This window comes from Apostichopus japonicus, chromosome 17 (genome assembly GCF_037975245.1).
Source record: "Apostichopus japonicus isolate 1M-3 chromosome 17, ASM3797524v1, whole genome shotgun sequence".
NCBI classification, from domain to species: domain Eukaryota; kingdom Metazoa; phylum Echinodermata; class Holothuroidea; order Aspidochirotida; family Stichopodidae; genus Apostichopus; species Apostichopus japonicus.
Window position 1 is genome coordinate 23,470,914 of NC_092577.1, and position 12,034 is coordinate 23,482,947.

Below are 12,034 nucleotides of genomic sequence, written 5' to 3' on the forward strand. Positions count from 1 at the left end.
AATATAGGTAGCCACCTTTAGCATTTTCCGTATTCTGTCCAGTATACATTGGTTAATTGAGATTTGCCATTACCCCAGGTTAGAGGCTCACCAGAATATAGCCCAGGCTAGTCCTTAACCAGCCACCGGTCCAATTTTGTATGTAGTATGTACAGTTGGTTCAATATTACCTACTGTGTGTACTGTATCACACAGTAGTCTGCACCTGTACAATACAGAATATAACCAACGCTAGGCCTTAAACACCCACTGGTCCAATTTTTATTTGCTATTTAATATTGGTTTGTTATAACCTACTGTGTGTACTGTATCAAACAGCACTCTGCACCTATATATTGTGTACAGACACAATGCAATTTGCATGTTGTATACATTTGGATGGGTTTTATTGGAGGGCCTTTTTCGTACGCAGTTGCCATAATTGACGTAAATCATTATGGTAGCACATACATTGCAATTTTAGATTTGTGAGCCTGGCCACCCTGCTCAAGCTGTTTCTTGTACTAAAATTTACTTCCTGCCTCTCCTTGTGATATTTTTATGTCCCCATTTCATTGCCAAAGCAAAATAATCAATAGATTATGTGGAACATTGAAAGACCACCATCCTCAAAATAACTTGGAGACGACCCGTCACCTTCATCAACTGTAGTTCCAATTGTGTTGTCTTTGACTTCTGAACATTACCAAGATGTTCATATTGTCTTGTTTTCAGATTTAGAAGCTACCTTGTAAGCAGAGGTATGTATAAAGCAAACTGGTGTTTGAGAGTCAGTCATTGTTTGGTTGTCATATGTCAGTCTTTGGTCTACTTCAAAGTGTCTATTACTGTCACCTCAAATGCTCTAGTCTACGGCAATGATTGGTCTTTTGTCTCACCGTCAATTCATTTATCCAAACTCTTTAATTGCACATGTATTCATGTCAAATGCAATAATTTCACTGTCTGAAAAATTATCAACATCAATGAAATTGGTCCCACAGTAGCAAATAAGATATTAGTCTGCTGTGACTTAATACAGCAAATGGCATTGGTGTTGGAGAAATACTTAACTTTGTGCATCACTAGGTCCCCTTTAGTTATCAAGTCACTAAGCATGGCCATTCTTTTTTATTAATGCCTTTATCGTAGTCAAGACTGTATCATTATAGAAATGCACTTCTTGAAAGGAACACCCAAATTTCCAATTTCATTCGAGAACTTTCCATGTCAGGTTACCTTTGTTTAGACGAGTTGTAGTTGACTACAGGATGGCTGTTGCACTGCAACAATATAGAATTAGAATAAGATTATATAACTGCAAACTGAAGCAAAGAAAACCAAAACCTGGAAAACAAAATACAGAAACATAACCCTTTCTCCTTACCTTTATTGCAGAAACTTCTTTCAAAGAGGTTACTTATTAGTTCTTGTGTGATCATACTAGGAATTGATGTGACTTTTACTAGCAACGTAATTACTTTGGCAAATGATGTACAGAAAAATCCAGGTCCAGAAAGTTAACTTTCAAACACTATTATTTTACAAGGCTTACTGCATCAAGGATCTGAATTATTTTCTCCTCTTTCCAGGGAAAAGCAGTGTATGTGTAACTCTATGACCTTTATTCTGACAGTGTAACATTCATATCGCAGACTGGAATAGTGAAATGTTGACAAGAATATTACAGGCAGGCGATAGAATGTATCAACAAATTGGAGATAAATCTAATTATGTCATAGATTATTTACTTCCTGCTGACCTGCCTGGAACATTTGCTCTTAATTTTGATTATTACTCTTTTGAAGTACTTAGCACTCTTAGTGGTGGAACGAATGACAGTTTATTTAATTTAAGGTATGCCCTTACTGAAATGTTACAAATCACACCATATGGAATATTGGTAATGCATAACACTGCTGTAGCCATAGTCAAACATGATGCAACTTTCTATGTGTTTGATGCCCGCCCATTCGCGAAATTGTTGTGTGCTCCAGATGGCAACTGTTGTTTGTTGCCATTAATAACCTGGATCATTTAACCACATTTTTAAGAGTTCTTTCAAATTCTATACATCAGACAGAAATAGAGTTGCAATATGATTTACACTGCATTCATTTCATATGCCATTCTCAAGATGTAGTTGCCCAACTTGTTAATGCCCATATCATAAGTCCTTTTGTAAACTTTCAAGAAAGCACACCAACCATTACACAAGTCCCAGCATACTTTTCTGAAACTAATGACTCACTTTCCAGCACAAATCAAGAAGGCTTAGAGTTGAAAAATAACCATAGCACTGTAATAATACAAGCGACTGTAATGGGAACATGGTTATTGATCATGTTAAGTTTACTTCTAACAAGGAAGTAACAAGTGAATCTCCCACACAAACTATTCTATTAGTTGACTTTGTTCGTTTGCTTTCTTTGTTGAAACCTTGGTATCTGAAAATAGTGTTATAGAATGGAGCAAGTCTAAACTTCATGAAATGTGTCTGTCTGCAAAGCATTTATCCCATGACTGTCACAACAGGGATTTATGTGGAAAACGTAATGTTTTGGTTACTGGTAAAACATACTATTTCCAAGCGAAAACACAATTTTTATTCTTGCAAAGTTGCTCATAGTAGAAATAATTCTCCATCACTGTTTCAGATTGTAGATAGTCAATATGAACTTATTTCGGAAATAGACACAACATTGAAATTGTCAAATGCATCTTTTTGTTTGCTCTCATTTAAAGATACTGTTGTAGCTATAAGAAAGCAGTTAAGTATATTGTGTGTGTTTGTTGTCAGTTATGATCAGGAACAAAGTAACTTATCTGCCAGTGTATCAACGCTTCCTTGGGAAGCTGATTCAAAAGAACAAACAACAATCAGCATAGTTTGTGCAATAAAGTGTTTTAGACACATGCAAAACTACAGCACTCAATTTTGCTGCTATGAATTGTCGACAAATACAGAGAAAGTCATTCCGAAAACGATCTACAAATATACATTCTTGCTTTCACAATGATATTTAAGCTTGTGAGGTTGGTAACACATATTCAAAAAGGCCAAAGGTTAATACTCTACATGATCTAGTGGTAGAATTGACTTCAATTGCCAAGGAAGGACCCATCTATGTATGTTGCTGCTGTGAACAATTGTGGTTAAAAAAGAGTGTTAAAAATGTGAAAACATTGAAAGAAAAGGTAAGTTCACACCATCAGATTTACCTAAAAGACATTGTCAATCCTGATAATAATATCCATATCTGTAATACTTGTCATAAATGTCTTGAAGATGGTAGATCTCCCACTTCATTAAGTCATGGCTTATTGAAGCTGCATTAAATACCACCACAATTATGCAATTTGAACAATCTTCAAGAAAGCCTAGTAGCTTTGAGGATTCCCTTCATGAAGATTCAAGAACTACCTCGAGGAGGTCAATTAGGTATTAGTGGAAATGTGATCAATGTTCCTTCCAATATTTCCACTACTGTATCTACTTTGCCAAGAACTGTAAATGAACAAGAAATAATAACTTTGCAATTGAAGAGGGAAATGGATTACAATCATTCTTATCATGTTCGTAATATTCGTCCGCTGCGTGTTCTCAAAGCTGCAAAATGGTTAGTTGAAAAATAGTCACTTATACAAACAAGATGATATTTTTATTAATGAAAACTTCAATTTGATGATTGGAATGAAACTGACAATAGTAGTGATCATCTTGAAACTGGAAACATTATTAGGTGCCCCCATAGAGTTATCTCCTGGGCAAATATGCAGTATTGCTCCTGCAGAAGGGAAATATTCCTCTAGGAATATTCCAAGATAGAAATGCTGAAGAATTGTCATTTCCGACATTGTTTTGTGGCTTACCTAGACAAGAAGGATTTATGGATTTACCTTTACTACAGTCAGGTTTGCAAGAGGGAACTGCGCCATAGAGACAGACGGTTTGCAAACAATACGGCTAACAGTTTCTTCAAGTTAAAAAAGCAAAGAGAAAGTATCTTTTTGCTTACGCAGATGCAAGTACATGTCACTTCCAACAGCTAGCTTACTAAAAACACCTGGGTCCCTTGAGAACTTAATTCATTTAGATGAAGGATTTGGTATCTTTAAATTTCTTAGAGGATCTCCTCCATATTGGCAAAACGCACAGAAAGACCTTTTCGCCATGATACGGCAATTGGGTTTGCCAACTTGATTAATGTCTCTGTCAGCTGCTGAAACAAAATTGGTACATCTCTTACAAATTCTTTCAATAACAGTCAAAGGTCATAATGTCTCTCATTAAGTCAGACCCTGTAACATGTGTCAGATATTTTCATTTTGCTTTTCACACTTTCCTTACCATGTTCTTGCAAAACAATCTAAATCAAATTGGTAGTCTGCAGGATTATTTTTATCGCATCGAGTTTCAGCAGCGTGGCTCACCACATGTCCATATGCTAGTTTGGATTGAGGATGCACCTTCTACTCAACACAGTACTCTTGAAGATATTGCAAGGAAATATGTGCCGATTCTCCTTTCCAATGCCTCCAATGAGGAAAAGTATTTTTAAACCACTGAGTTCTCACGAATCTACAGCTGATCTAAAAAAGATATACCAAGATATTTGCACAAGACTTACAGAAATGAAAATGAGTAGTGACTCTAGATTTGATGAGTTTCTCCAAGAGTTGAGTATTACTGAAGAAACTTACATCTTACCAATAAGGTCATCTTTAACTAGAGATCACCAAGTAGTATAAGAATAAATTCTTATCATACATTTGTACTACGTGCCTGGCAAGCGAATATGGATATGCAATTTGTGCTAGACCCCTACGCATGTGCAATGTACATTGCATCATATATAAATAAATCTCAAAGGGGCATGAGTAATATACTAAAAAGAGCTGCTGAAGAAGCAAAAGCAGGCAACAAAGATATTACAATCAAAGTCACACACATTGGTAATAATTTCCTCAATAGTGTTGAAATAAGTGCCCAAGAAGCTGTGTATTATATTCTACAGCTACCCTTTCATAAGTCCAGTAGATCCATCACTTTCATTAATACAAACCCCCCTGAGAAACAGTTCATGTTACTGAAACCTCTTAGTGAAATACAAAAAATGAAAGATACCGATACTAACTTTGAATGTGACAATCTTCTAAAGAAGTATGCCAGACGGCTCAAAATACTAGAAAACTTGTCTAGCAGAGTTGGTCTCAATCTACAACCTAACATATGATTTCCAATCCCACAGTGAAGTAGAAAGTAACACAGATGAGGAAGATAACACTGCTGCTGAATCTGCTGATGACACTGGCAGTTGTTATCATGTAGGCAACTTAAAATACCAGAAAAGAAAGTCATTAGATTTGTTAACATTAAAAAGGAAACTGATCCAGAAAATCCCTTCAGAGAACTTTTACTCCATTTTTACCCTTGGAGAAAGGAACAAGATATCAAAGGTGACCACAGTTCTTACCAAGAAAAGTATTGCCAATGCACTGAACAAATATCCATGAAGCAAGCTATGTTTTCGTCAGTAGCAAAGAGTGAACTTCATGCTGCATTTTCAGAATATCAATTGTCGACTTGTGCATTATGTGGACATGAACCTTGGGTAAAGGCATATTCTGCACCAAATATGGAACATTTCAATGAACAAGACCTAGCAGAAGACATTCAATACTCATCAAACTTTTCATCTCTTCTGCCTAGTGAACTTTCCCACTCAAGGTATGACTTGGGCCAAGATATTAGAGTTTCATTAAATTCTCATAACACTGAACTTTGGGTACCACTCTGTATTCCGGATGCTCAATACTATCCTCTAGTGCAAAGTCTGAATGTTAAGCAAAAGTGTATTTTTCATCATGTTCTCCATGCATTCAAAATGAAAGAAATTCCTCTACATTTGTTTATTACTGGAGGTGCTGGAGTTGGTAAATCTCAGCTCCTTAAAGCAATCCACCAAAGTTTGCTTCGCATTTTTTCTCCTGGTTTACAGGAAAATCCGGATGATCTGAAAGTACTTTTGACTGCTCCTACAGGAAAAGCTGTATATCTTATCAGAGGCTCAACTATCCACTCTGCATTACAAATACCTGTAAGCCAAGGCTTTCACTACAAACCACTTTCAGCTGAAAAATTAAACACTCTTCGTACAAAATATAAATCTCTAAAGCTCATGATAATTGATGAAGTATCAATGGTTGGAAATGGCATGTTAAGTTACATTAACATACGATTCCAAGATATGAGTTGACAAGAACCATTTGGCAACGTCAGTGTTATAACCTTTGGAGATCTGTTCCAATTAAGACCAGTCTTTCATGTATGGATATTTCAAAACTTATCACTTGACTATGGTCCACTCGCTACAAATATGTGGCTTTCTCTCTTTAAAATGTTTGAATTAGATCAAATAATGCGACAACAAAATGATCCCTTTGCTTTGCACAAATTCTAAACAGATTGCGGGATGGGAAACAGAGGATGATATTTCAGTTCTCAAGACGAGAACAGTAACAACATGCCCTGCTAATATTCAAGATACATATCTATTCTCAACCAACAAACAAGTGAGTAACCTCAATGACACTGTCTTCAATACATTACCTCACACCAAATACTATATCAAAGCTATAGATGTTGTTATTGGTGATGTATCAAAATCAGTTGCTCAACGTATCATTAGTGCCATACCATTAAATCCAACTATGACAATGGGGCTTTTCAATCAACTACATATTACAGAACAGCAAAAAGTAGAACTCTGTTTAAATATGAATATTGAAGATGGGTTAGTCAATGGTACATCTGGAGAAGTAATGACGATTCATACACATTAAAACATAGTCATGATTATTTGGGTACAGTTTGATCTAGAAAATCAATCATTATTTGACTACACAAGTGATAAACTGTGGACACCAATTCTGAAAAGTAATAGGCAGTTCACTGTCACTAGACATGAAATGGACATGTATTAACAAAGCAATTTCCTCTTCGTCCAGCTCATGCTAAAACAATCCACAGAAGCCAAGGAGACACTTTGCAGAAAGTTTTTGTAGACCTTGGTGGAAGAAATATCCAATGACATATGCATTATGTTGCATTGAGTCGACTCACATCAATGTCAGGTCTACAGATAGCCAATCTAAATGAAAGCAAAATATCTGTCAGTAGAGAAGTACAAAAAGAAATGGAAAGGTTGAGAAATTCATCAGTTGCAACAAATTTCACATACCAAACACTCTCACACCATTGTATTAAAAAATATCAGGTCATTAAGAAAACATGTTTGTGATCTCAGATGTGAACATTATCTTCTGAACGCAAGTATTCTTTGTTTAGTTCAGAGCAGACTATGTCATCTTGACTCAGATGCACCATATGCTCTGCCAGACTTTTCAATGTTCAGGTTTGATTCTAACAAATATTCACATAACAGAAGATCAACTTACGGGAAGTCCCATAGCAGAATATCCCATTAAGTGCAATTCAGTTTCAGCAGAAATTATTGTAATGAAATATCACAAGATTAAACAAGCACACACATCACTCTTTCTCTATAAATACCCAAACTCTTCAAAAGATATTTTCCTAAATGAGCTTGTTAAAGCAGTTAAAAATCATTCAGATCTACAACAAGAAATTGTAACTATTATGGGTGACTTCAACATTGATTACAACACAAATGACTACTTTTTCACGCAACTTCAGAATCATCTTGGCCAATTGTTCCGCCAAGTCATAACAAAATATACCACAAATTACAATTCAGTCTTAGACTTCATTATACAAACATTGTTGGTAATTTTGAGAGTGGTGTTTTGGAATCTTACTTCAGTGACCATAAACCTATTTTTGTAACTTACCACTAACATCCTGTTGAAAATCAATCAACATTTCTTTTGTGCATAAATTTCACCTTCATATTATCATTTTACATTATTCTTGAAGGAAAGCGTGAAATGCGCCAATTTGTAATTAAGTGTACACTAGAAATTTTTCCAACTTTGTTTCTTCCAGATGGCTTCTAAAAGGACCATGCAGCCATATACAAAACCTTTCAAAGCAACTGTGGTTGCCATTGCACCACCTAGAGAATTTATCAACAACAATGGAGAAAAGAAGTCCATGATATTACTTGCTTTTGCCAACTCAGAAAAGGTATTTAAGGCATCGCTGTACAATTCCAAAATGACCTGCATCAAAGAAGGAAGCACTTTAGCAGTAAAAAACTACATCACCAAGCCTGACGGTAGCCTGATTTTTAATCAGGCTACATCCATTTTCTTAACTCAACCACTTCAGGTTCCAAGTAAGCTCAAAGAAGAAGCTTACAGCATAGTGCACCCACCTGAAGCTGAGTTAATGGCCATCTCCAAAGCAGCTTCATCTCCTGTAAATACACCTGTGTCCCTTAAAGGCTTCATCACACAGGTATGTAACTGCTTGTAGGTATTCTTTTTAGCATTATTTCAATATTAACTGAACTTTCTCTTCTGCCTTCACACAATTGCTGCTTCTTTCTAGTACAGTTTGTACTTTGAGTGGTTTATAAAGACCAATGCACACAGACATCAGAAAACATGAATCGTGAAAGAAAAACCTTGTTTCTTGTCTTTGGTTACTTGCCTTTAATAGGCAGGCATTACATTGTATTGGAAACATGTGAAAAACTTGTAAGGATTATGTGTCAAGAAGAGAAGCTTGAACTAATATCATATTTAATGGGAAAATGGCCAAAATATGCCTTTCTCACCATTGGATTGGCCAAGTAAGCTACCAATGTATCTGTAGGTATTATGCCTACAGACCTGCAATTTTCGGAGGGAATTGGGTAGTACATAGAGAAGGGTATTTAGAAGTACACGGAAAAGAAGTACACGGAAAAGTATTTGCAATGATTGCAAACATAGTTTCAAAATGTAGTTTTGCTCTTAATTTCAGCATGCAGAGCATATTCCATAGATCAAATATCACTGATAGTGTCATTGAATATCTGTGTTTTTACACTTTTTGCTGTAGAGTTCTTACAAAGTAGCTCTAGGCTTTTCTGTCACCTTGTTGTAGTTACTCCATGACACAAAGTTTTGCATCTTTAAGGTAAAAAAGTTGCTGTGGATAAAATTTTAAAAAATAAGATATTTTTTGGTGGGAAATCTATATCTATCCTTTACAGGATTTCAAAACATCATTTGCGAGAAGTCATAAGTCATTTGATGTTAAAAGAAGCTATTGCAAAACATTGTAAATATAACTTCCAAAGATCAGAGCACCGAGAAAATACTTGAGTGCTGCTGTTACCCTTAATGTATATTTTGCTTACAATCAATGCTTTTCCGCATTGCAAAGGTCAAATACAGTGTAACGTCACCATAAACAGTTAGCCAGATTAATTAGTTATGCCATTTTCTGCTTATATACTTTTCCAAGGATGAAAGCCCAAGATCAGTTAATGTTGCCGGGCGAACCACACACGTTAGAGGCTTAACATTGGAGGATTCAACATCCAGTATTAAACTCTCGCTCTGGAGGGAACAATCTGAAACCTCACTAAAGATTGGAGACTTCATTTCTGCCACAAATCTGACCATCACAAAGTTCAACAATGCAGCAACTGATGGTACTACCTCAAGAACTGTCATCAAGGTAATGAATACACCTTTCAATTGGTTTGTTACTGTTTGTATGCTTGGTACTACATGAATAGAAGATTGAGTGGTGAGGTCATGCACATTGAATGCAAGAAACCTCTCTGTTTGTTGCAATGCATTTGTCTTCGTGTGTGTGCATATGCGTACCTGTGTCACTTAGCTTCTTATAACAATTTCTCAACAAGAGAAGCTTTTTGGTATGAAGGTGCATCACATTGAAGAGAAAAGCTGTATTGTTTGGATTACTTGCTGAAAGCCAATGAACCTATGCGTTCAGGTGGAGATACTGTATTTTGCTGGTGACTTTCCACAAAATCAAGGCTTCATCTATAGCCCTTGGTAGGTCAGATGGCATTATTAGGACTTAACATATGATATACCAATAACATTGTCAGCGGATGTCAATTAGTGTGGGGTTCAGAAACCTCCAGATGTACGTTTGTGTTTGTGTGTAACCAAGAAAGTGTGTAACAAATGAAGCTAAGTAATGTTCACAGGTATGTCATGTGGTGCCTCTGGGACTCATGACATCAAAGGTCAATGAACAATACCTTTATGTCACACTGTCAAAATCATTTACAGAGAGTAAATGAAACAAAGTTTTCGGTTAAAATAAGGTTCACCAGGTCAATGCGGCAAAAATGATGCAAAATGTGTGTCACAAACTCCTCCAAGACGATAGGTCCGAAGAAAATCAAACTTGATGGGTACATGCCTAGGTATGTGATGTTGTGCCTCTGTAACTTATGATCTCATTATTATCATTGTTGGGTCCTTAGCTCAAGAAAGAAAACTCGGAGGCAATTTTTGGAGATCTGTTCTTTGTGAAATGCGCTCAACTTTGACAGCGTAGCGATTAACTGATGAGAGTAAAAAAAATGAAGCAAAAGACATAGAAAATAAATTGCTACTAATATCTCCATACACTACCCCTTTAACTCTTGAGGACTTCCAAACTCACTACCCCTTTAACTCTACAGGACTACCAAACTCACTACCCCTTTAACTTCCAAACTCCCAAGAAACTGCATATACGTAATATAAACCACATAACAACATCCCTGAAAAATATGCATTGTGAAATAGATCACCTTTCATATAAACCCTAGCCAAGTCTAAACTACAAACTTGATAAACCTCCAATTTCCCCACTGAATACCACAGTACTGAAAAACACATTCACCCAGGCTAACCCAGGGAAGCTTAACTGAACGAGAATATTGAAATAAACCCAAGCCCAATAAAAGTACGTATACCCCTGCAACAAACGATTGCAAAATAACATGTAACCGAAACAATTTTCCCACCTCCACGTAAGAACCGAAACGAAAGAACCTGATGTACTGCAGTTCACAACCGTAAACTGGAAAAACAAAATACAATTATGAGTAAGAACACTGCAACATACGCAATGTCAATCTCTAACAAAAACCTTGACACATCTTACAAAAACATAAAACTGCACTGCAACCAAGTAATAAGGAACAATGTTAAGTAAGTCCTAACGTTACACTCGGAATACAACAAGACATATATGCATTTAATATATAAAGTATAGGAATACACTCTCGCTACTATCTCCATGAAGAAAGAGCAAAGTCACATGTACCAAAAAGAAACCTAGCAACCTCACAGAAAAACCCATATCCCAAGAAAGCTGTCAATAGACAATAAAATAAACAAAGGAACTATTTACCCACCTAAACCTTATAATTGCATACCCAAGCTGCCGAAACACCATCTGAAAAACAGCAACAGCCCAAACAAGATGGCTGAAGTCAATCTAAGTTTCACTCACTGAAAACGAGGGCGCTATAAACCAATTGAAGGAGTAAAGACTAAACTAGAAATCAAATTTGGTTACAACAATCATTATTATTATTACCATTATCATTATTTTTATTACTAATATTGCCCAGTATATTGTAATCTGTGTTAACCAGAGGTACTTGATCCACCATCTGACGAGAGTGATTTCATTATAACTGCAGTGACACAGGCAAAAGTGACAGGAATGTCTATTGTTGCACTCCTCTAAAAACAATATTGTTCATACTTTGTTTCCAGCAGTCATCTTGCTTTTTTGTTCTTGCCATATTTTGTGTTACAACGTGTGTTATTTCTCTCTCTTTTTAACAATCATAAAACGTCTTCCAGTACAGTGCACAATGAAAACCGAACTTATTAAGTATGTATGTATTAAGGGTGCTTAGGAACTGAAAATTTCAGTTCCCACCAAACCTGGAACTTGGAAAGCATTCAGTTCTGCTTCACCCCCACTATTATTGTTATCGACATTTCCTAGTTCATAACTGCAAGAAAACACATCTTTGACTGGACATAGCACATCAGGGCCATTCTCGGTCACGTGTGTGACGACTTATTAGAGGCTATT

General features: G+C 36.2%; 1 protein-coding gene across 1 annotated transcript; it reads left to right on the forward strand.

The window, feature by feature from the left end:
* The first annotated feature begins 4,785 nt into the window (after nucleotides 1-4,785).
* LOC139984413 (uncharacterized) lies at nucleotides 4,786-10,176 on the forward strand. Its single transcript, XM_071998327.1, has 2 exons — nucleotides 4,786-8,422; nucleotides 9,419-10,176. Exons 1-2 carry the CDS (start codon nucleotides 8,009-8,011, stop codon nucleotides 9,689-9,691), a joined length of 687 nt encoding a protein of 228 aa, XP_071854428.1. The 5' UTR covers nucleotides 4,786-8,008; the 3' UTR covers nucleotides 9,692-10,176.
* The last annotated feature ends 1,858 nt before the right edge of the window (nucleotides 10,177-12,034 follow it).